The sequence below is a fragment of the Marmota flaviventris genome, chromosome 4, assembly GCF_047511675.1.
Source record: "Marmota flaviventris isolate mMarFla1 chromosome 4, mMarFla1.hap1, whole genome shotgun sequence".
In the NCBI taxonomy this organism is placed as follows: Eukaryota; Metazoa; Chordata; class Mammalia; order Rodentia; family Sciuridae; genus Marmota; species Marmota flaviventris.
The window spans coordinates 45,317,067-45,342,320 of record NC_092501.1 but is presented as its reverse complement, the minus strand read 5'-3'; the positions used below and the strand labels follow the sequence as shown (position 1 = coordinate 45,342,320).

General features: G+C 55.8%; 1 protein-coding gene across 4 annotated transcripts in view; it reads left to right on the top strand.

Annotated features, from left to right (window-relative positions):
• Positions 1-25,254, top strand: part of Zmiz1 (zinc finger MIZ-type containing 1) — a 219,662-nt gene that overhangs the window by 106,858 nt on the left and 87,550 nt on the right. For all 4 annotated transcript variants that reach the window (XM_071611135.1, XM_027931447.3, XM_071611136.1 and 1 more), the window contains 3 exons: positions 9,030-9,138; positions 14,029-14,142; positions 21,179-21,284. In XM_071611135.1, coding sequence (XP_071467236.1) covers positions 9,079-9,138; positions 14,029-14,142; positions 21,179-21,284 — 280 coding nt within the window. In that variant the 5' untranslated portion in view covers positions 9,030-9,078. The remainder of the gene's footprint in view (positions 1-9,029; positions 9,139-14,028; positions 14,143-21,178; positions 21,285-25,254) is intronic.

Here is a 25,254-nt window from a genome sequence, read left to right as displayed (position 1 = left end):
TTAAGCTTTTGAGAAACTTTTAAAAAACCTACTGACAGTTAATAGTCACTAACTGAAGGAGAAGGCGTGCCCGGTTAGTAAAATAAAAGCACAGGCCCAGGAGGGGCAGCTGCTGGGGGGGGGAGGGGCACGCCTCCCGTGAGCCGTGCTGAGCCTCGATGTTTTCATCTGCAAGATGGAAAAATACAGGCCAGCGTGAGACCGTGGTGTGATGTTGCTTGAAGCATGGCTGCTTGGCGCACGTCTGTCCATGGGGCCCTTGACTTGGGAAGAGCCTGACTCTGACTCCCAGTTTCCAGAAAGATCACAAAGCCTGCCTGGTGGCCCCTAGCTCAGCCTCGCCTCTCCAGGTCTCTGTTCACTCTTTGAAAGGTGGGCCACCTGGTGTCTCCATCGCCAGGGCCCAGGTGGTTTAGCGTGGCTGGATGAGAGGTACGTGGAGGATGGACTGGGCATGTCTGGACGTTTTGGGAAGAGAGCGATGACTGATTGGCCATGTTAATGGCCTTGGTTTGGGGGGGCTCCATAGCCCTGTGCCAGGGGGTCCTTAAGGGCTTGTCCAGCCATGTCTGCCTCTCCTTGGGGTATGCTGCTGGCCCTGCCAGTCTGGAGCTCCAGAATGCCACGGGGGTGGATTTGGAGGCTTGGGAGCTGGAGGAAGGAAGGGACAGTCCAGAGCACCTCCTTGTTCCCAGAGCTAGAGCTTAGGAGCATCTGCAGGTGTTTCAGAAGGCCCTTCCTCCACGTCCAGCCCCACGGCTACCCACATCTCCCAGGCACACTTGAGTACCTCTCCCCCACACCCCCTCCCCCACTGCATGGGGAGAGCTGAGTCTCCGATGGCAGGTAAGAGCCTGGAGGCAGAGCCAGGTCAGAGTCGCTGCATGAGGTCAGGAAGAAGGATGGAGGGACAGGAGTCGGTCAGGCACTATCACCCTGGGAGAGGCTTGTGGCCCATGCCCAGCACTGGACTTGTCCCTCAGGCCTATATGTCCCTGACTCTGTACCATCCTCAGCCCTCCACAGCAATAGCTGTCACCATCCTCACACTCAGTTGGGGCCAAGGAAGGAAGTGTCCAGTTGAGGAAAACCTGCTATGTTCCCACGGAGAGTGTGATACGCAAAACATGGGCTCTGTCATCAAACCAGGGTTTGATTCTGGCACTGCCACATCTCAGCGGAGTGGTCTTACGCAAGACATTGGACCTCTCTGAGCCTCAGTTTCTTCGTCTATAGCATGGCAATAGTAATCCGAACATCACAGTAGAGTCGTGAGGGGCGTAGAGGACCTAGTGTCTGGCACATATAGGTTCAATAGTTGTTCGGTTTCTCTTTCCACTCTAAGGAAGAATAAAGTAGGAGCACAACTTTAGGGATGAAAGAAATGCAGGGGACTTGCTCAGAGATGTGGGGAGAGCTGCCAGGGGAAGTTGAGGTCGGGGACTTGGAGCATGGCCAGAGGGATGGCAGGAGGGCTTGGCCCGGATCTGCTGTGGCATCATGTGCCCAGAGGACAGGGCACACCCGAATGCAGCTGGGTTCCCAGCCCAGTGTGGGGTAGGACAGAGGCTGCGCCTTAATCAGTGTGGCATTGATGAGTGTCCCCCAGTACGTCATTGCTCCCTCTAGATGAACATCTGTGTCCAGGACAAGTTGTCAGGCATAGTTGCGTGGGGCCTGCCCTGGGGAAGCCCCCACTCTGAAATGCCGAGGCTATGCTTTCTCATCCATTAACCAGCAGTGGAAGAGGGTGTGTGTGGACTAGGGTGGGTGTTGTGAGATTGGGTCATGGGAGTAGATCCACCCTTACAGAAGCCTCAAGTGTGTGAGAAAATCATCCGGACCAAGTGGCCAAGTCGTGTGGGGCCCACAAGCCTTGGCACAGAGGCGCTGCTCAGGCTGAAGAAGGAGGGGCTGGATTTGGAAGATCCATGATCCAAACCCAGAACACTGTCCCTGAGTGATGTCACCTACTCAGCTCCTCAGCTCGGTAGGAAAAGGAGCAGGTCTCTTTCCTGCTGACAGTTGAGGACATGGGATCAAAGAGGTGAAATGGCCTCCCACAACCTCACTGCCAGAGGGTCTGGCTCTAGGGACCCCGCCTAGGGGGCCCCACCCTGTGCAAGGCTGCAGGCCTGGAGTGGGGAACAGCGGCCCCTGCAGCCGCCTGGTACTGCTGCTCCCCCCTCTTTTCCCTGTTTGTCTCCTCTCCCTCTGTCCTCCTCCTGACTTCCCTAGGGTAGAGCCCCAAGGTCAAAGTCACTCTCACCCACTGTCTTTGCTCCCCACCTCACTCCTCCTCTGCCTCCAGGCATGTGCCTGTGCAGACCAGCAAGGACTGGCCGTGCAGCATCCCCGTTGGGTGATCCCAGACAGCTCCTGCACCTCCTGGGCTTCTACTCCTTTCCTCTAAGATGATGAGGCCGTTGGTCTACACCAGAGCTTCCTGATCTTGGTCACTTTCACCCCTCTCTGTAATGTTCCACGTAGGCTGGCCATCACTACCTAATCTGACTTTGACCTCAATAATATTCCTGAACTCACCTGTGATCATTTTCCTGGTCTAAAAACCTCATGAAAATTTCTTAGGTTTGTCTACAGACCACCCAAAGTACACCCGGTCCCCCTGGTAGTATGGGCATTACTATCTGGGAACCCTGGTCTGGGTGGCTGATGTCTCTCCAGTCTCAGGATCCTCTGATCAGAGCTGGGACACTAGGCTTTCAGCTCTTGCCACCCGGGATCCTGTGCACACCTGAGGATGACAGTGCATCCACCCATCTGTTCATCCATCTAATAGTCCCCCACTGGGTACCGGTGCTAGAATCTGGACTCCATAACTGGAGGACATCCCAGGCGATGGGGAGACAGGTACAAAGAAACACTGATCTAGGGCCACTGGCACGGGGATGCATGACATAAAGCTAAGGGAATAGGAGTGGAAGTGAGCCCCTCTGCAAGGGGTGACAGTTGGGCCAGGCCCTGATGGATGGAGGGGAAGGGCATTCTGGGCTGAGGGGCCTCAGTGCAAAGACTCGGAGGCATGGCCATCAGAGCTCAGCCTAGGAGGCAGTGGGTGGTCCCAGGGGAACATGGGCTGTAACTGGGAGAGGCAGAAGGTGACGGCCAGGCCAAAGGGGACCCTGATGGTGCTGGCACACACAGGGTAGTAGGTCACTGCCAAGCCTGGGGTCCATCATGTCTGTCCCTTTCAAAGTCTAAAGCTGGTGAAGGGGCTGGCCACATGGGTTCCCTGGACCTCAGGTTCTTCTGTTAAACTAGCAGTGGACATTCCCCAGCTTGCTGGTCATGGTCATGTCTTGAAGCACGGCCTGCACTGTCAGGCTTTAGGTGAAGCCTCCCACCCCTGCCTCTGCTCACCTTGGGGGACCCAGGCTGCAAGTATGCAAGGTGATTTAATCATTTCTGCACACTGTTGCTCACATAGGTCCTTGGGGACATGCCACTTGCCTGTGTAAGCTGGTATAAGACATGTGTGCCCAAGGACATCTGTACCAGCATCCAGTGTGAGCACACACCTGCTCTGAAGTGTGCAAAGGGGCCTGCAGGCCTGTGCCTGTGTACACACCTGTGATATGCAAATGCTCCTCCCCCAGATGCCTCAGGCGTGTAGATGAACTACTTAGTCCTGAAAATGAGAATAAAACACACTTGAATTCATAGGTCAGCCTGCCACCCTCTGGAGCTGCCTCTAGGGCTCCATATGACCATGGGACAATAAGAGCACACGTCCCTGTGTCCAGAGAGAATCCCACTATAGGGGACCGTTTGCCTTCCCCCATCTTGGCAGCCCAGAGACAAACCAGAGCCCCATGTAGAACAGCCAGAGGGGTCCAGCCCAGCCAGGCCCTCAGCACCCCCTCTGTCCTCTCCCTTTCTCTACCTATGCCCCTCACCTGGCTGCAGAGGGTGTGGGAGAGACTGGACCCCAGCCCCTCGGGCAAGCAGCCCTACAGGTGCAGTGGCTGCTCCTACCGTGTCTTCTGCAAGGGGCACCATGACGGCGGGGGGTGGGGGGGGGACGACTCAGGCTGCTCTTTACTGGGTGGTGAGAAGTACAGATGGAAGCCCCGTGAGACGGCCCCTGGGAGTTGGGAAGACCAAGCTGACCCCCATGTCACCTTCTGAAACCTTCCATAAGGCACATAGCCTCAAAGGGGCAGCTTCTGTGGCCCTGGGCCACCCCAGAAGGAGGCCTCTCTGCAGGCCCCAGGCTAGAGGGCTCTCCAGGACCTGCCTTGGGACAGGATTTGCAGTTTCAAAGCCAAGTTTTCTACTCCTGGGGAGAACTGTCCCAAACAGCCCGAGTTCCTGCACAGGAATCCTCAGATGCTGGAGTTTTATGGGCCCCCAAAGGCTAACTAGCCCGACACTCTGCTTTACAGACAGGGAAACTGACGTTCAGCTTCTTGCACGTGCACCCAGCAGGAGGGTGGCAGAGCAGGCTTCTCCCACCTTCAGATTGGCTAGCTCTGTCTGCAGACAAGTTTTGCTGGCAGACAGGTGCTGCTCAGACGGGAGAGATGCAGGTCCCTGAGCGGGGTGGGTGTGACCGCCCATCCAGAGGCAGAGAGCCACTAGGAAGGGCTACGGCCTGGGCAAGCCAACAGCGACCTGTCAGGTGGGATCCCAGGCCTCTGTGGGTGCTGGAGCTGCAGCCACCACAGATTTGTAATGACTTGTAAAGATTTGAGAGAGTCCAGGCCCCCTGAGGCAGAGGCAGCTTTGGAGCCTGAGCCGGGTCCCACGGCGGAGGGCGACCTCTGCTGGCCGCCAGGAGCTCCTGCTTCCCTGTGCCAGTCGGAACACAAAGCTCAGACCCTGGAACCATAACCAGGTTTAAAGGGGGTTGGGAGGAAGAAGGACGTCTTTGAGGACTGGGTCACCCCTTCAGGTGGGGGTAAGCAGGAGGCTCTGACCACCAGGCTTTGAGGAGTGGGAAGGATAACACGTTAATGATTAGAAAGGCAGAGGGTTAAATCTTAGGCCAGGAGTTTCCTGGCTGTGTGACCTTGGGCAGGTCCTCTCTCCTCTCTGAGCCTTTTAAGGATTAAGAAAATTAGCAGTGCCTGGGACCTGGCCTCATGCCAGCAGGTAGCATGTGCAGAACAAATGGAAGATTTCAGTCCACCCTCACCAGCCACATCTCTTGTGCCTCATTCAGCTCACCCCTTTCTCTTCATGCCTAGGACCCTAGCTCTCAAGGCCTTATACCAATTATTGTGAGGACAGGAGCCTCCTGTGCCATCCATTCCTGGTGTTAATAATCCCAGTTTTCCACCACTGATCTCAGCAGTTTAACAATGTCACCTCACCTGTGGGTCCCTCCTTAATTCAGCAACACATTCATCCTTTTGTAGATTACAAGACAGAGGACACGCACCTGTCTCGGTGATCTATGATGTCTCTCCTGACAGCTGCCTACCCTCCCCTGGGCCTCGCAGGTTCTATCTGATTCCCATAAAATGGAGCAATAGCCTAGGAGAAAAGCCCCCTGGGGTTTGGACCCAGCCCAGATGTGCCATGTGACCTTGAAAAAACTACCTGTGGGTCTCAGGCTCCCTAAGATAAAACCAGCTGAAATGTTGGTGGTGGGGGGGGAGTACTCCAAGTACCTTCGCCATTGATTTCCTGCGATCTTTGAATCCACTGATCCAGTCCAGCCACCAGGCTCCAGACAGCTGCCTAAGAGCTGCATGAAGACCTGCCTGAACTTGACAGTTCTGTCTCTGGCTTTGCTGTTTGCTCCCTAACGTGAGACCTGCCCCAATCCCTTCCACTCCACTGTGGCCTAACAGGGAAGAGCAGCCTTAGCACCCTGAGATTGCCAGCTAGGGAGGTCTGAGCTCCTGATGTCTGCTTGGGGCACCCCTGGGTGGGCTGAGCACTCCCAGCTTCCAGAAGCTGTCAGCTATTAAATAAGCATTTATTAAATGCCATGCCCACCCTAGGAAGTTCCTCCTTAGGGCAGAACTTGATGAGACCACCTAATTCTCCCTTCATGCTATCCTATCCTACAAGATGGAGACACCAAGGCCTAGAAGCTAGACAAGGCTGCACGAAGCCTGTAGTGACTAGGGACATCTGGGTGCTCCCTGGGGTGGGGGAGGGTGGATGGGGGAACACAGAGCCCTGGAACCTTTAGGGTGCTGGTTTCCAGCCCTCTGGGCACTTAGGTTTGTCAACAGCACCCCCTGCTGGCTGCGTAGTCACCATAGACCCTTTGTCTTGGCTGGCTGCTGCCTGTGGACAGGAGATGGAGGACTGTCCAGACCTTGAGTTGCTCTGAACTTCCCTTCGAACTCCACAGCCCGTCACGGAGCTGTCCTGGCCTTGGTTAATGGGTCCTTGGCTCAATGTCTTTGTCCTGGCAGGATGTGGAAACCTCATTCTTTATTGGGACCCTGGCTGCCATTGTTCACTCATGTCCCTTGGACTCAGATGGGGTCTGGCAGCAGGAACCGAGGTAGCCTATGGAAGGTCATCTGAGCTTACTTCTGCTCCAGGTCCTCTCGTGCCCCTGTTCCCCAAGGTTGGCCCTGGCTCCAGAAAACTTTGTCATGTGAATGCTGGCTGAGGCGCAGTGCAAGTACACGCAGGTGGTACATGGTCGGGGGACCTCGGGGGCAACAAGGGGAACCAAACCTGTCTTCCCCAGCAACACCATGGCAGCCTCCAGCAGGGTCCCTGGCCCCTCCCCAGTCACTGTTCAAGAGCTTAGGTGGTAATGGGAAGCTGGGATTCTGGAGCTGACTCTTACCAAATCTGCTTTCAACTCTGAGCCTCAGTTTCCTCATCTGCAGAGTGTAGAGCAGTGTCTGTGTGTGCCAGGGCCTGTGCCAGCACCAGACTATTCATAGGAGCAGCCCAACATAGGACCTGGCTCCTCAGAGTCATCACAGAGTGTTTACTGGGGGTAGAGGCAGTTGCAGGGGAGCAAGTTCCAACTAGGGGTGGGTGCTGGGATGGGTACCTGGGGGAGTGGACAGATGCACAAATGACAGACGGCTGCTGAGGTAGATACATGGTGGATGTGGAGCTAGGTGTCAGGGATTATGTGCAAGATGTGACAGGTACTGTGAATGTGGGGGTGGTTGGCAGAGAAAACAACCCCCACTTTCACTTTCTTTCCAGAGAATTCCATGATCAAGCACTTATTAAAAATAAAATGTCCATCTGGGTGCCTTGGCATACGCCTATAATCCCCGTTACTCTGGAGGATCTCTAGTTCAAGGCTGGCCTTGGCAACCTACAAGAACCTGTCTGAAAATTTAAAAAATAATAATAATAATAACTGTGGATATAACTCAGTGGTAAAGTGCTCCTGGGTTCAGTTCCTAATACCAAATAAATAAATACAAATGTCCAAATGACCCGGCCCCTTCACTTCCAAGAACACCCACACCTGGGCGAGGTGTCACTATGAAAGGTCGTTCTGATGAATGGCTGATAAATGATGAATGGCTCCAGGTTCCCTCATGCCGGGTGGCTGAGGTAGCCTCCTGAGTACAGGGGCCTGGTCAGGACGTAGGGCAGTGGGACAGCCCCTGACCGGTGTAGACACTCACTCCAATGTTAGTTGGTAAATGCTTCCTGTGCTTGGAACACTGTGCCACCATTAAAAAAAAAATGAAAAGGCTCTTTCTGTCTCGATGGAGAAGAAGCTCTGAGATCTGCCATTAACGGGGAAAAAGCAAGGTCCAGACGGGGCAGAGAGCTGCTGTGTATGTTTTGAAAGAGACGTGCAAGGACAGTACACATATAAGTATTTGCTTCTACAGGACGCCACTCAGGTTCTCCCAGGAAAGGCCCCTGGGGCTGGGGACAGAGCCAGGACTTGTCCCTGGACACCCCTGTGGATGTCCTGGTTTTTGAATTGTGCAAATGATCACCTTTTCAGGAGCCACAGGGTGAAAGGCTCCTTAGGGAAGGAGCAGGGCTTTCTCTCTAAGGCCGGGGCCAGAAAGAGGTGACGGCCCCTCAACAAATATGCTGAGGCTGTAGGGAAAGAGCCAGGGCAGAGCAGGCCGATGCAGCCCACACTTCTTCTAGCCGTGCAGACTTGGCAGGTCTTGGGACTCGGTTTCCTCCCCTGTAGAACCTCTAAAGGGGAGAACGTGGGTATCCAGCAGGCAGAGAGTGCCTGGTAAAAGGGTTATTTGTGACATGGCTGGAGATGGGAGGCCTTCTGCAGGGCAGTGTGGTGGGGTGGGAGATAAGGCCAGGCTCGGTAGGCATCCTGTCCATGTCCCTGGTCCCCCAGATTCAGGAAGGGAATCTACAGCCACTCTGCCCTGTGCAGTAGATGTGGCCACCTGCTGGCACCAGGAGCCCTGGTTCCTGTGTGGGAGCCAGGACACCCCATGACCCCAGTGGCTCCCTTCTTCTCTCTGAGCCTCAGTTTTCTTGTCTGGAAAATGGGCACGGTGCTAACTCCTGCCCTCCTTCTTGGCCAGGACGGCAAAGTGGGGTAAATGGAACCGTCCGACTGTGAGTGGCTTATAAGCATGAAGAACTCCAAAGCCAGAGGGATCTGAGGAGGGCATGTGGCATCGGTGACAGGAGAGCTACACTATAGCCCGCGTGCCGTGAAGCTTGTCATACAGGAAGGTCCCCTCGTTCACACAGGTGCACCCCCCACACAGCCATGTCAAGTGGACTAGCCTTGAACCAGGACTCTGGGGGTGGGGTTGCTGTCTCCCCACAACCAACCCCGCCCCCCACACACATGTACAAAAATGTGTGCCCCCTCCCGTGCAGTTTCTCATCTCCTGGTGGCTCTGCCTGCCCAGTGCTCACACAAGCCACCCCCGGAGAGTAGCCAGGACCACCTCCTGCCCTCAGCCCAGGGGGTGCGCGCCAGCTTGGAAAGAGGCCACCACAGGCTGGAAAGGGCCCTGGAACCCCAAAGTGTCAGGGCTGGTGGGGGGCAGGGTGGACTGGGGGACGGATGCCAGTTGACAGGCCTGGTGACACCCCAGTGACATCCTCTCTCCCTCTCTTCACAGGCTGGACCACGTTCATGGCTCTCGGGTAGAGCCCAGCGAAGCGGCCAGGATGAACTCCATGGACAGGCACATCCAGCAGACCAATGACCGGCTGCAGTGCATCAAGCAGGTGGGTGTGGCCAGGCCCGGAGGAGCTGTGGGCTAGGAGGCAGGAATGGTGGGCCTGGAACAGCCGCCCCAGCTCCCGACATCCATCTAGTGACAGCGCTGCTGGCAGCTGGTACAGACCAGCCTAACGCTGGAATTACTCCCTCCTGGGTTTGAATGCCAGTACTGCCTTTTATCTTCCCAGCAGTGTGATTTTAAGCCAGTGTCCTGCCTTCTCTGGGCTGCAGTGAGGATGCCCTACATTGTGACGACCCCCACTCATTCTATCGCCTTTCTCCCCAGACCTAAGCTTTCTGCCCCTCTGCTCCCGCTGCTTGCTAATCAAGGTTACAAGAGGAGGAAAGGTCCTGGGAAACGCCATCATTTTACAGAAAAGGAAATAGGCACAGAGAGGAAAAGTGGACAGAAGTCACCCAGCTCCAAACTGGACCCCACTGGTGCTGGAAGATGGCCAGTTCCCCATCTGCTCATTGTTCTCACCAAGCAAGAGGCAGTTTGCCCAGGAGTGTCCCTGGTCTGGATTGTTGGAAGGTGGGGTACCCTTCATGGGTGCCCCCAGAGGTGACCAGGAGTGGGCAGCTTCCCTGCACAGACCCAGGAGAGTTGGGAGGAAGGGTCATGGCTTCCAGAGTATGCGGAATCCACCTCCCTGCTCCCCACAGGGCAACCTCAGTCCACCCACTTTATTTCTGAGCCTCAGTTTCCCTGTACGTCAGATGGGGCCTGCAAGGCCCACCTCACTCAACGCTATGGCAACGGCAGCACTGTGGGTGACAACACACAACCTAACCTTGGCAGACGGCAGGTGACGAGCTAATGGCAGCTGTGACTGTTGTTCTCGGAATCTCAGGCAGGTGGTTGCCGGGGCACAGTCCCCTGGCAGGCAGGCTCGGCAGGAAGCTCAGGGAACCAGCGTAGGCCGTAGGCCACTGACCTCAGGAAACAGTCTCCTGCCTTCCTTCCCTACAATCCAGGGCCCCATGGAGCTGCCCCCAGGATCCCAGCCAGTGAACTGTGGCTACTCAGCAGGAATGAGGGAGGTGTCCTCTCTTTAGCACCTAACAGAGCAATCTCTGCAGCCTGTGCAGGTCGGAGAGCAAACTGGAGACTTGTTACAGACTGAACCCAGCCGGACAGTCTTCCAAACGCCAATTACTTGCCTCTGTTTGTGGTCACGGGGTAGAATCCAGACCATGTGCCCCCCTGCCCGTCTTCCCCATCAGACTCACAGGGCTCTTTCCCAGCACTGCCTCTGACCCAGTTTCTCCTGCCCAGGGCTTGGCTGGCAGTGACCCCACCCCCAATAGCCCTGCCTCCTCTTCCAGAGCCCCTCTGCGCACCAGGCACACAGCTCCCCTGAGACCTGCTCTCCGCTTGACTTTTCTCCCCTGCCCAGCTCTGTGCCGCCAGGAGTCAGGGTGCCCTTCACTCCCTTGGCCCTTCTCTGGAGCTGCCCCCTCGTATCTGTGCCCTACTCTCACCCCGTAGCTGGGTACACACAGCTCAGATTTTCAAGTCAGCAAGCCTGCGTCCACCACTTAGAAGCTACATGGCCTTGATTCAGTTGATACGTTGCCTTACCTCGTCTGTAAAAGGGTGTCCTAGCCAATGTATGCTCAGCACTGAGGGCTGGAGCCCCAGCTGCACCCCCACCCCACCCCAGCTGTCCTTGCACACGCATGCGGCTCAGAGGGCCCTGCATTTGGGACAGATAGAGGTACGCTTGGGAGTGCAAGCAGTTATCCAGATGCCCCTGGATCACACAGAGGCACTGATGTCCTCCATACCCCTTCTCTTACTCCTCCATCAGACACAGCTCAGGTCTGGTGTCTGGCTGCCCCACAGAGGGTGGCTGCTGGCTGGAGACCATTGACCCTCAGGCATCCCGTAACCTAATCTGAAGAGAAAGAGAAGCTCTCTGCTGAGGGTGACAGACACATAGGCTGGAAGAACCTTGGGCTAGCAAGGGCTATGGCTCACACCAGGGGACACACAGCCTCCTGCTCTGCCTCACCTCCCAGCAGAGCCTTCCCACCCCACTCAACCTGGTTCTAGCCATCACTAACTCGCCACTCCCGGCCTCTTGTGGCCGACTTCTCCGCAGGCCTCCAGCCCCCTTCTCAGCTGCTCAGTGCTGGGAGGAACAGAGCTCCCTCTCTATAAGGTGCCCCTCTCACAGCTCCCAGGCAGCTGGGATCCAGGCAAAGAGCCCTGCTCAGTGGCCTCCCCAACTCCCAGGCTCTCTTCTAAGTACCTGCACACCCACCTACAGCCTCAACCCATCCTTCCTTTTCTCCTTCAAGTTCTAGGTCCTGTGGCATGCATCAGGGCTCCCCACCTGACTGAGTTTCTGGGGGCAGATGTGCTACATTTATCTCTAAGCCTGCAGAATCTAACCTTGTACCCAGCCCAGGGTGGGACCCAAGTATTTTGGTTAGGTGCCTGGGACAGGTGGACCAACAGATGAATGCATAAAGGAATAGATGGACATACACATAGGTAGTTAGAGGGATGGGCAGGCGGGTATAGATGATGGATGAGTGGATGGCTGGACAATTGACTTCTAGAGGAATAAGTAGATATGTGGATGAATGAATGAATGGGTGAGAGACAGATAAAGTAGTGAATGGATGAATGGGTGGATGGGCAAGTGGATAGATGGATGGATGAATTGATTCATTTTGGATGGATGGATGGATAGATGGATGGATGGATACGTGAATGCACTGTATGGATAGAAGGATCGTTTGATTCCCAAATGGACTAGTGAGTGACTAGGTTGATGAGAAAATGAATCCATCATTTCTTGGGTAGGCAGCCCTGGTCCAGGCATTGGTGTGCCCTACTCTCACCCCATAGACTGAGCAGCCAGGAGGTGTCACCCAAGCCTTCAGAGAATATGTGGAGACCGATCGATCAACTCTTTCGTGGGGGACAGGGCACTGATGTCCAGCACCAACCAGTCTGAGGGCCTCTGCTTGTGACTCAATATACACCTCCAGGGCCATCATAGCTGGCCACACTTGCCCTTGACAGCCTCTTCCCTACCCCATGCTCCTGGGGTCCCCTTGTGAAGTGGCCAGGTTTCTGTCTGCTCAGCAGGTGGGCCATCCTTTGGACAGTTAACTGCCCACCAGCAATTTCCTGTGGGAACCCCCTTTGTGCCAGTCTTAAGGATTCCAAGGATAAGCAATAGGCTGTTTCCATACTTGAGGAACTCTGCAGAGGAACAAGAAAGATTAGTGAGAGGCCATGGACCGCAGCCGTGGCACCTGCTCCTTAATGAGCTCCTTACGCACAACCAGCCAGTCTATCTGTCTGTCTTCCTTCCTTCTTTTTTTTTTCTTTTTGGTACTGGGGTTTGAACCCAGGATGCTCTACTACTGAACAGCATCCCCAGCCCTTGTTAATTTTTTTTTTTTTTTATAAACAAGATCTTGCTAAGTTGTCCAGGCTGGCCTTGAACTTGCCATCCTTCTGCCTCAGCCTCCCAAGTCACTGGGGTTACAAGTGTGTGCCACCAGGCCTGGCCACACATAGCATTTCTAAATTCTACAGCAACCCCACAGGGTGTCACCACCCCACTTTACAGATGAGGACCCTGAAACCCAGCCATGTCCCCAGGGCTGCGTGGCTCAATGGCTGAGTTGGGAGTTTGGGCGAGGTGCGTTCTGCATGAGTCCCCAAGTCATGCAGTCTCTCTGTGCAACTCAGTGACCTCATAGTTGACAAAGACACGGAGGGAGGAGGGGGCTCGGGCAAGGTTACAGAGCTATGCACAGAATCCAGCCAAGGGAACACCTGACGTTGGCTGCACCCGCCAGATGCGCCACAGCGGAGCCAGCCATCCAGGCTGAAGGCAAGGGTCCCCAGCGGCGGGTGCTCAGGCTCCAGAACAAGACTGAGCCCAAGATGGTCCTCAGAGGTCACTTGTGAACTCAGAGACCCAGGGGTGCTTGGCCACCTGTGAGCCAGCAGGCAGCTCTGAGAGCAGCATGCAGTGGCAGGTGACCCTGCTAATTGGGTGTGACAGCACGCAAGTAAATGGAACAACTTGGTTAGCAGTGGGGAGCTGATGTGTGCAGCTTTCCACACGGAGACCAAGGCCCTCCAAGGCCTCCGAGGGGCACATACTAGAGGAGGCCCGCCCCGGGGAGGCAGAAGCAAGGACCGCCGCTGCCCTCTCGAAGGGCACGGCTCTGTTCATAGAAGTCCCTCCATCCTGAGGCAGCTGTGCTTCCAGGAGCCAGGGGGACGCTGGCGGGCAGAGGCTGGGCCAAGGGCAGCCCCACGTGGGAGCACCCACGCGCCAGGCGCCTTGCCAGGGCCTATAAGCCTCATCTTGTTTAATCCCCACCCCAGCACCGGACGGGGGCTCATTTCTGCTTGCTCACCCGCACCCTCCCCTTCACCTCTTTTCTTTCCTTTGTTTCTGTGGAGAGAGGCTATTCTAACTGAATTCACAGAATTCTCTGCCTTTAAACCGTGACTTGCACGTACCCCATTGTAGCCATTGACAGCCATGGAACCCTAAGTGCAGATGGGTCTGCTGAAACTCAGAGAGGTGAGGGGACCGTCAGCAGCCAGTAGGAGGCAGAATGTGACCAGGGTCCCTTCCCCACAGGGACTCCTGCAACACTCTCCCTACTCCTGAACCTTGGTATTCCTGTCTCTGCAGTGGGGCTGCTTGTCCCCTCCCTGCGAGGTGAGGGTGGTCGAGGTGCAGAGGAAGATGGGAGTGAGTGTGGGACCGCTCACAGCCCACACTGCCCCTTGGCCCCTGTCTGAGCATCTCCTGGTGAGGCCTGTGTCCTCCCTTCCCCAGACCCCAGTGCAGCTCTTGCTGGCCTCACTCTGGGCACCTCAATCCACCTCCTCTTCCTTCCCACAGCACCTACAGAATCCTGCCAACTTCCACAATGCCGCCACGGAGCTGCTGGACTGGTGTGGAGACCCGCGAGCCTTCCAGCGGCCTTTCGAGCAGAGCCTGATGGGGTGTCTAACGGTGAGTCTGGGCCTCTGCTCTGTGTAGTGCGTGGAGGGGCGGCAGGTGCGGGCCTGTCCAGATGCGAGGTAATGGGAGAGAGCCAGGAAGACACTGTGCTGGCGGGGATGGCCCTGCCATGTGTGCCCCAATCTGGGTCTGATGGGGAAGTGAATTACATGAGTTTCCACACTTGGACTCGGGGCTCACTTGGGGGTCAATGTTCTGTCATAAGCAAAGCAGCAAGACTCTGAGGGGTCTCAGCCATCCTTTTATGCAATCCTTCAGTCCCTCGGCATTTATTGACCTTTTTATTGCCTGCTATCTATTTATCCATCCATTCATCTATCTATTCACCCATCCACCCATCCACCCATCTACCTATTTACCCAACCCCCATCCATCCATTCATCTACTCATCCATCCATCCACCCACCCATCCACCCATCCATCCATCCATCTACTCATCCATCTATCTACCCACTCATCCATCCATCTACCCATCCATCCATCCATCCATCCATCCCATCCATCCACCCATCCATCCACCCACCCATCCATTCATCTACTCATCCATCCATCCACCCACACATCCACCCATCTATTCATCCATCCATCCACCCACCCATCCATCCATCTACACATCCATCCATCCCATCCATCCATCTACCCATCCATCCATCCATCCATCCACCTATCCACCCATCCATCCATCCATCCATCCACCCATACGTCCACCCACCCATCCACCCATTTATCCATTCATTCATCCATCCATCCGCCCGCCCACCTACCCATCCATATAGCATTCACTGAGCCCCCATCATGCCTGTCAGACTAGCCAAATGCACGTTGATTGATCCCTTGCTTACCCTGTGTGATCCCCTCTGCCAAGTCCTGGGCAGCCAAGGCTGAAGACCACTTTGCCTAACCCAATTTCCTCTTTGTTGGGGTGGCCAGTGTGTCAAGAGATGATGACTGTGAAAGCCATGTACCAGGTGAGGGCAGCATGGAGAAGGGAGTTCCTCAACTGCCTGGAAGGTGCAGCAAGTCACAGAAAACTGAAAAGGCACATTTATACATACCTAGGGAATTGCCAAACCCCTCTGGGGGCGGGAGCATGCCAGGCCAGCATATGCAAAGGCACAGATGCCCAAAGAACCCGGGGAACCGGGTAAGGCTCTAGGTACAAGCTGAGAGAGGCCAGGTCCAGGGCTTGTGGCATGATTCACCAGGCAGAAGAAAGCCACATGGAAGCTGCTCACAGTAGGCAAATGTCCCCCACCACATGGTCTGCATGCTTAAGTGTCCTCAAAGGCCTGAGCCAGCTTTGCAGGGAAGGCATGTAAGCAGAGAGCCAGGTACCTCCCCTCCCCAGGCCTAAAGAGGAAGGACCAAGGGTGTCTGGCCAGGCAGAAAAGTGGGTCTACTAGTCCAGGGGCACCATGTGTCCTGAGAAGCTCCAGACAGGGAGACAAGAGGCCCAGCTTGGCCCTGTCTCGGAGGAGAAGAAATAGAGACCATACTTAGGGCTGCAGGGTAAGGCCCTATTTGGAGCGGAGGCTAAGCCAGCCCACAGTGTTTGGTTCCTGGAGTGCGCTCAGCCCTGCAGCCTCCTCTGTTTTATAGAAGAGGACAATAAGACTTTGAACTGCCGTCCCAAGGTCACACAGCCTTAGAATTGGGCCTGCAACGAGGCCTGCCTGCCTCTAGAGGAGTGCTCCTGGCCATTAGGGATGCCAGACAGGGATGGAGCCCACACCCTCCCAGGAGCCCTCTGTTTGTCAGAAAAGACACCATATGGCACCCTCAGGGCCACCAGACCAGATCAGGCAGCCACCTGCACTGCCCCTTCTTCCTCATCCTTCAGCCCTGGGGCGCTCCTCTCCCTCCCGCAACTCCCTTAATCCTCTTTGTGGGGATCCTGGTTCAGCCTAAGCCCATGTCCAGAGACAGATGTTGCCCAAGGTCCCCTCACTCCCACCCCAGCTGCCAGTGGCCCAGAGGAAGGAGGAGGTAGGACCACACACAGTGAGTGACCTGACAGGCCACCACAGTCCCCTAGCCCACTGCCCCAGCCCGGCCCTGCTTAAATGGTGGAGACTCGAGACTTCGTCAACAGTGGCCCTGGGCAGCCGGGATGGACCAGAAACTGGCCCTTCTGTGGCCCTGTCATTCATTCATTCAACAAACCTTTACTGAGTCCCTGCCATGAGCCAACTTTGCTAGACCCTTCAAGGAGCTGGCATATCTGTGGGGAGACTGACAATAACCCTGCGGAGGAATAAGCCAGGACAAGCTAGGGCCCCCTGGAGAGGTCAGGGTGTGGGTCAGCATACCCCTCCCAGGGAGCTGACTTCCTAGCCAAGACAAAAGGAAGGTGCCCCCGGCAGAGGGAGTTGCCAGTGCAAAGGCCCTGAGGCTGGATCTGGTTGAGGAACCAAAAGAAGGCGTAAAGCAAGAGCAGCTGACTCAGGGCCCCCAGGCTGAGCAGGAAGAGCCTGGTGTTCTCCAAGGGCAGTAGGGGGCAAGAGATAGTAGGCAGGGGAGTGAAGAGGATGATTGTGTGGGAACAGGAGCTCTGTCAGGGAGCATCCCTGAGGCGGGGATGGGGGGCTATGGGGGGCTTCCTGGAGGAGGAAAACAGGAGGACCTAACCCTAACCCTAACCCTAACTGCCTGGACAGAGGAGGCCATGGCTCCACCAGCAGGGGAGACTGCGGACAGAGGCACAGCCTCCCTGGCCTCTCCTCGCTCTGCCCCCAGGTCAGGCGCTCTCTGGGCTGGTGGCCAGCTCTTACTCCCAACCCTCCAGCCATGGCTGCGGTGGCCTGAGTCTGTCCTTAGCCCTCAGCAGAGACAGTGGCAGGAAGGGGCAGAGAGGCCACCTTCAAAAACAAGGCCACCTAGAGAGAGGGAGCAGCTTACCCCAGTCCCTGCCTGGGCCACTGACCCCCAGCAACCTCTTGGTCCTCCTGCAAATCGTCCCACCCCTGGGCACCCTTAGCCCCTGCACTGTCCCATAGAGGGAGGGTAGCTGGGGGAGATTCAGAGACCCCAGGGGACCTAGGCAGGGCAGGGTAACTGACCCTTACCCCCAACACACACCCATGCCAAGTCACACACCCCCCATCCAGGTGGCCCCCAAGCCGTCCAGGTAGCCCAGATCCCCTCCATGATTTCTGGGAGTGAATTCCAAGTTCCTTGGGATGTGGCTTACTTTAAGGATATAAATTTAAAACCACTTAGCCTCAGGCAGCAAATGGACACATTTTTTTGCCACTGACTCCTAAGCAGCTCAGAGGCTGGGCCACCTCAGGGTTGCAGGCAGGGCCTGCCCCACCCTCCCCTCACACCTCGAGAGACTTCAGGATGGAGGGGAGCAGGCGTCCCAGGCCCCTCTCTGAGGGGTGGTCTCTGCCCTAGACCACCCTTCCTCCCCAGGACCTTGACCTTCTGACCCTGCTGGACCTTCCCTCCACCCCCTCCTCTGGCAGTGCTGAGCCACCCCTCTGGGTGTCCTGCTCACAGCTGGATGACCTCTCTGCCCTTGATCCTCGCCCTCCCTGGAGGGGAATGCATTTGCTGATGTGCTGGGGAAACTGTGAGGCTCTGGTGCTCAGAGTGCAGAGGGCAGTGGGGAGGGAAGTGAAACCCAGCTGGCTGTCCTCGCACCCAGTGAGGAATTCCCTGTGACCTTCGAGTGGCCCAAGGGAGCACGTTCACATGCATTCACTGCATGTCACCCGCGCACCTGGTGCTGTCCTGTCAACCTGCAACCAAGGGACATGCACTCATTTCAAGATGAGAAAAATGGATCTCCAAGAGGCTCAGTCCCTGGGTGAGGTGGGATAACTAGCACATGGCACATACAGACTCCGGGGTCGTGTTCGGCTTCAAAGCAACAGCAGCCATGGCCACAGGTACCTGTCCCCGCACCTCTATTTTGAGAAGGGTAGCCAAGTGGGAAACACGGGCTCAGCCCCATGGGGATCGGGTGTAACCGTGGAGACGGAGCTGGAACACAGCCAGAGCCCAGCAGGCACAACCCTGGAGATGGAACCATTCTTGTACCTTCAGAGAAGAGGAATCTGAGGCTCAGAGAGGTGAACTAGTTTGCCTTAGGCTGCACAGGACTGGACCGGTGGGGCAGGAGTGGGGTCCAGGCCCCCCTTGCTGCCTCAGAGGCTGTTAGTCAGAAAGGACCGTGGGGACCAGCCCCTCCTGGGAACAGAGACCTCTCCAGCCTGTTCCTTGGCCGGTAGCTCACAGCTTGTCAGGGCAACGCACTCCCCCAGGGGACTGATGTAACTTATCACATGACCTCAAGCACCCTAGCAAGGGGGAGCGGCTTACCCCAGACCCAGGCTGGTACCACTGGGCACCCTTAGAGTCTAGGAGTCTCAGGAGGGCCTTCTGGGCCACACAGACTTGCAGGACTCTGGCAGCCAGCAGAGGGCCGCTGCTCACCTCTGGCCTCTATAGGGGAGGGGTAGCCATGCCCCATGGGCCCCTCCCAGACGGAACCTTGCCCACTGAGGTGAAACTCGCCAGTCTCCAGTTGCTTGAGTAGAACCGTAATAGAGCCAGGACACGGCTGGAGTACAGCCCTGGCCCTCAGACCCCGCCTCTCAGAACTCTGCTCCAAGTCCTCCGACTAGGCCCGGGGAAGCTGGGGCTAGCAGCACATGAGGCATTCTGGAGTCACAGGATCCAGTTTGGCTTGTTCTATCACTTCTATGCTGTGTGACCTTGAGTAAGGTCCTGCTGTCTCTGGGCCTTGTCTTCCTTGTCAGTGAAAGCAGGCTGTTGGAGCCAAGAGTCCTTCTGAATGCCAGGGCTCGGGGCACTTGGCAGCCAGCAGACATGCCCTGCTTCCCTGGTCTGTGATCCTGCAGCCTGCACACAGCCCCAGGCCCTCTTGCTCAACGCAGCTAGTATTGTTTTTAAAAACCAGAGCAACAGGATTAGCCAGTATTGGCCAAACATGGGGACCTTTGCCTTCCTGCCCTGAACCCAAGGCCCTGGAGTCCTCCAGGCAGGTTGGGAACTACGGACTTAACCCTTTGTTGGCTGGAAAAGAGGTCCCATCATGGACAAAGCCTAGACTTTGCAGCCAAAGTGCCTGAGACCATGTTCTGCCTCTCTCCTTGATAGGGCTTGAGATGTAATCCATCCTTAGCTTCCTCCTTGGATAACCGATAACACCCACCTTTGGCAAGGTGGCCTTCTGTGGCCCACAAAGCATTTACTTAGCCCTCCCTGGGAGCCAGCATTCTTGGGGTTCTGCTCAAGGGCACTGACCTTCCCCACCCAGCAGCCTCACTGCTGCACCAGTCCAAACACTGCCGCACACCTATGCTCACCGGCATCCCACCCAAGGCTCTCCTGCCAAAGAAAGAGGGCACCGGAGGCTGTGCCAGAGCTGCAGCAGCCCCCCAGCCCAGAAGCTTCCTGCCTCTCCTGAGAGTGTGCGCCTGCAAACTTGAAATACTCCCCAAGCCAGAAAGGGTTGGGAACCTTGGTTTTTCGACTTGGACAGGGAAATGGAGGAGGAGGAGGATGCCCTTACCCTGGAGTGGCCTAGAGACTCTGGGATAGGCAGAGGGGCAAAGAGAGCCCGTGGGAAACAGGCCTGGGGGGAGCAGGAGGCTTCTGGGTCAGGGGCTACTGTTCGCAGCAGAGAAGCTGGGCAGACATCCTAACGTGACAGCCGCCCTCTTCCTCCCAGCCCGGCCGGAGCACTCCCAGGGGAGGGCTGGAGAGGGCCCAAGGCTCCGTTCCAAGAGACACTGGTGGTCCTGGGAAGGGGACTGACTCCTCCCTGGTTCAGAATGACACTCTCTGGGCCTCCAGCATGTCCCTTCACTTTAAATGAGGAGGTAGCCCAGAGGCGTGGTTTTCCCACCCTTTTTAGCCCTAGAGCCCCTGCAGGAAACCCCTAAAATAGAAACAATAAAGGGGAGCTATTCTGATGGATCCAGGGGCCCCGGCCAACACGCCTGGCAGCCTGAGGCCCCTCAGAGGCTCTGGAGCAGGTGGCCCCTGGGAACTTGATGACTGCATCACCCCTTTCTGGAGCGCTGGATCCCAGCACATCTGGGAGAATGCTTCTTTCCCATTCAGCCATGGCTGCCCCAGCTGCCTTCCACGTTTTACAAGGTCCTTCCTTCTTAATAAGGAAACCTAATTTTGCTGCTCTTAATGAGGAAGGCGGGTGGGAATGAGTAGATCTGGCAGTCATGGGACACCTGGGAATGGGGAGGGACAGTGGAACCAGATGGGCATAAGCCTCCAGAGCCTTGGTGGGGCCCCAGGAGCACCCTGGTTCCATTGTCCCCCAGGGAACTGGCAGCCCTCCCAGTGTTCCCTGTCGTGAGTTGGCTCCAAGGACATTGTCACTCTTATGGAGCGCTACATGTGCCACACCAGAGCTTGGAGTTGGAGACCCAGGCTGCATTTCTAAGCTAAGGTGTGAAGGGCCGCGGGGGGCCTGGCCTGGAGCCAGTGCTGAGTGGGGTTGGGTGCACCCACCCCGGCCAGGGCAACCCGAAATCTCCCGATGGCTCTTCCCTGAGCTCTGGGGAAGCCATGTGTCCTAACTCCTTGCCTTTTCTGAGGTACAGAAGCTGATTATGAGGGGCTGGGCAGCAGATTGCCTTTCTAACAGGCTTCCAACATGTGCTGGTGCTGCGGGGAGTCGGAAGTGCCCGCCATGGTGGACGCAGGAGCTCAGAAGGGGCAGGGAACTATGGGCAAGGGAGGGCCCCTGGGTGCTAGGACTCAGAAGTAAGTTACAGAGCCCCACAGGTGGAGCAGAGAACTGGCCTCAGGCCACCCTAAAGATGGTCACAGGGCACTCCCAGCCAACAGCCAACTGGGGCCCTTGCTGAGTGGCGGAACAAGGCGCAGTAGAACCCCAGCCCTGCTGACCTGGGGACCTGCCTTAGCAGCCAATCTCCCCTGTGCACCTGTGAGGTGGGCCTGTCCGCCCACCCCGGGCTCCCAGGCTTTGCACGAATGGTGACTCACGCCTGCCTTTCCTCCCTCCTGGCAGGTGGTCAGCCGAGTGGCGGCCCAGCAAGGGTTTGACCTGGACCTCGGCTACAGACTCCTGGCCGTGTGTGCGGCCAACCGAGACAAGTTCACTCCCAAGTCTGCCGGTAAGCGTCTATTGGCGTCTGTTCGGGTGTCATTGGAAGGTGGGAGGGGACCAGACACTACCAGGGCTGTCTGCCACCTGGGTGCCTTGGGTCATCTAGGTGTGGTGTGAGCTCCAAGGAGGAGCAGCTCAGCAGCCAGGCTCTGGAGCCCACAGGCAAGGGTCAGCCGTATGTCTGTTCCTGCACATGTTCTTGTCTTGGGGCACTTTAGGTGCACTGCAGGGCCACAGAGGGCTCCAAGGCACGACGTACCCCAACAGCAGGCACGGTGCAGGTGACAGGACATGCATCCTCTCATTCCAACACCACAATGACCCCTGGGAATGAGAATTGGGATCAGCCCCATTTTATAGGTGAGAAAACTGAGGCTCAGAGAAGCAGAAGAGGTTTCCCAGGGTCACTAAGCTAGAAAGCAACAGAGCTGGGATTAAAGTCCAGGCCTTTACTCCAGAGTCAGTGTGCTAAACCTTTACACTCCACTGCATTAAAAAACTCATTTCTTGAAAATCAAAACAAAATGAATCAATATATCCAGTGTTCCTAAAAGCCTGTCCAGCAGATTATTCTCCAGCTCTGTCATTGCATCGAGCTTCCTGACCCCATCTTTCCATAAGGGCCACAGAAGTTGTCTGTCTATGGGGGACTTACGCACATTAACAATGCAGTTTTAGCATGGATGCTTGGGTGCCGCTATAGTCCCAGATACTCAGGAGGCCGAGACAGGAGGATCACTACGGCCCAGAGTTTGGGGTCAGCCTTGGCAACAAAGTGAGACCTGTCTTTAAAAAAAAAAAAAAAAGCCAAGATAGAGTTTTACAGTTACCATCATCCTCATAACCTGGCTTAGACAGCAGGTACCCAGCAACCTTTACAGCAGACAAACCTGTGGCCTCCTAGCTGTCACATGCTGAGTGTTAGTCTCTGGGCCTCAGTTTATAGCCTCAGGAAGGCAGAAATGATGAGACCTGCCTTGCAGGGGTCATGGTAAATTCTAGAAATATATAAAGTATCTGGCACAGTGTCTGAGTGTTAACATTCTTTATTGATTCAGAGCCAGTAGTTGAAGGGGCGGGGGGATCGCGTGTCTTCTGCATGACAATAAAACAGACAATTTCATTAGACTCACCAGTCAGTTCTTTGGTGTGTGTTTGGAAGTAGCCTTCAAGAAAATGCTTAGAGGAAGTCTCACAACGGGTTTCCATAAATCTGCTCATCCATAGTGTCTTGAATGCGGTTTACACTCCCCTCCGCAAACACTTACAGTCCCCAAACGTGGGTGTGCTTCACTTAGAAAACCTTGTGTGAAGGTCTCATGAGCCAATAGCTGCTCTGAAACCCCTTCTCCGCCAGCCTGAGCTGGGATATTGCTGTGCACAGAACCGCTTGCCAGAAAACAGTCTTGGAATCTCACAGGGAATGTCTATTCCTGTCGGGATCTGCAGTTTTAATAATAAGTCAATACAATTTAGACAAGGGAAAAATTGCATCTTAAGAAACGCGTCTCTCATGCACCTGTTCTGTGCAGATACGGACCGGGACTGAGGTCACCAGGGGAACCAGACAGGGTCCTGCCTGCAGGAACTGACAGTCTGGGGTAGGGCTCTGCAAACTTTTTCCATAAAGGACCAGATGGTGTCTATTTTAGGCCTTGTGGGCTACAAAAGCAGTCATAGATGATATATAAAGGAATGTGTATGGCTAGTTCCAATAAAGCTTTATTTATAAAAACGAGTGACAGCCAGTAGCTTCCTGGCTCCTGGCCTACAGGAAGAAAAAGCTATTGATCAAATGATTACAGGAGCGTGTGTGTGCGCGCGCGCATGCTTGTGTGTAAGTCAAGCTGTGTTAAGTGCTGTGAAGCAGAATCATCAGATGATGTGGCAGTGTTGGGGGCACAGACCACCATGGGATCAGGGGACGCTTTGGAAAGTTAAGAAAGAGTTGAGTGGATAAAGAAAAGGAGGGCACAGTCCTTCGTAGTTGAGGGGGCATCCTTGCAAAGGCTCCGAGTGAGGAGGGAGCATGGCTTTGTGTCAGACTAAGATAATGGTCGTGGTTCTGGAACCCCGAGTCGGGGGACATGTGGCAAGGGTGAGGCTGGTGAAGGCAGCAGCTGAACTCGCAGGGCCCGTCTTGAAGGTCGTGGTCTTTGTCCTAAAGGAATGGGAACACGGTTAAATTCTCATTTTGTAAAAACTTATTCTGCTACCAAAGAATAAATTGCACAGAGGAGTGGGGGTGCTGGTCAGCTGGCAGGTCACTGGTGAGTTTGGGGTGCTGGAAAGGAAGACAAGAGTGGGGTGAAGGGAAGAGAAAGGGAGATTTAAGGGGCAAAACCAGCTGGAGCCGGAGCTCAGTGGTAGAGAACTTGCCAAGAATGTGTGAGGCCCCCCTGCCCCCCACACACACACACAAAAGGGAGGGCGGGGAAGGGGGCCCAAATCAAGACAAAGGATGCATAGCCAGAGAGGTAAGGAGAACAGAAGACTGGGCTGCCCCAGAAGTCTCAGCTGTGGCCCCGTGGAGGAGGAGTGGCTCAGGCCCCTGTGCTCCCCTTCCTTGACAGAGGAGGGGGCTCTCCTAAGCCCTGGCCTTATTGGCACATGCAGAGTATTCTCCTGTGGTTCGCCACAATTCTCAGCTTTGCAAGACATCTTCATTGATGGATGAGGATACTGAAGCTCAGAGAGGCCCTGTGACTTGCCTGGAGTCACACATCTCATAAATGATAGAGCTGGAACTCGAACTCCAGCTGACTCTGGGCTGAGGGCTGTTGCCTGTTCAATCACAGTTGACTCTAGGGCTGGTCAGGGTTCTCCATTAGGAGACTTCTGCTTCCTGTCCCAGGATCTGGGAAGCCATTCCCCTCGGATGAGACGTCACATGTGCAGGGCTCTCTGGCCAGACCCCATGCTCCTCAAGTGGCGTTTCCAGCATCACTTCTCCTGAAACAGGGAATCCTTCTGTCCTTTACCTGCAACTCCAGCTGTGCATAGCTCTTGGCAGGTCACAGAGCCCCTTCTCATATATTGTGCCCGTTGAGTCACATGATGTGTCCCAGGACCCCCAGATGAGTTCTCAGACACCCATTCTGCCACTGGGAACTCTGAGGCACAGCATGCCTGTGGCTTGGCTGTCACTTGAATTCCCTCCATAGGAGTCCAACCCTTGTCGTGCTGACAGCCATGACCCACCACCATTCCCAGGCAGTGAAGTCTGGGTCATCCCCCTGCCTGGAAGCGCAGGGGGTCATCTGAGTGGGCCTCAACTGCTGGTTTCATTCACGGAATGCAGGATCTGCTGGGGACAGGCTGGGACATAAGACAAGCAGAGGCCACAGGGAGCAGAACAGAGATCCCAAGTTTAAAGGGCAACTTGGTGCTGGCCCCTCCTTGGCCACCCTCCACACCTGGGAGCTGTGCCCTGGTCTGCAGAGAGGGCACACACATGCTCAGCTGTCTCTGAGCACTCAGCAAGCTCTCTAATGTGGCAGGAGAGAGGGACCCCCCAATACCTGACCACATGAGTACCGAGTGAGTGCCACTTCCTGACCTCCATCTCTCCCAGCTTGGCTTCCTCCTAACTGGCCCTCACTGCCTGGCAAGGCTGCCTCTCCTGGGGCTCCCCTTGCCTCTGGGGTAGGTGCATGCCCTGTAGTACCCTGCCCCTGGTGTGTGTGTGTCCCTCTCAGACCTCTCCCAGGTGGCCTCTGCAGTTCCAGAGCTCTCTGTCCCCAAAGCCTCTGTAGCCAGCCAGCTGCTTCTCCTCCCTCCGGTGTCTGTGTCTGTCTGGGCTCCTGCTCTGTCTGATCACTGTGCAGCTTTCCCAACCCTCTCTCCCTAACCCTGTCTGCTGTCTGTCTGTCTATCTCTCCCTTCCATGTCTAGCTTCCCATTGCTTTCTTTCTGGATTTTCTCTAGGTCTCAGACTTGTCCCCTGTGTGGTGTGTCTGTGGCTATGTGCATATGCG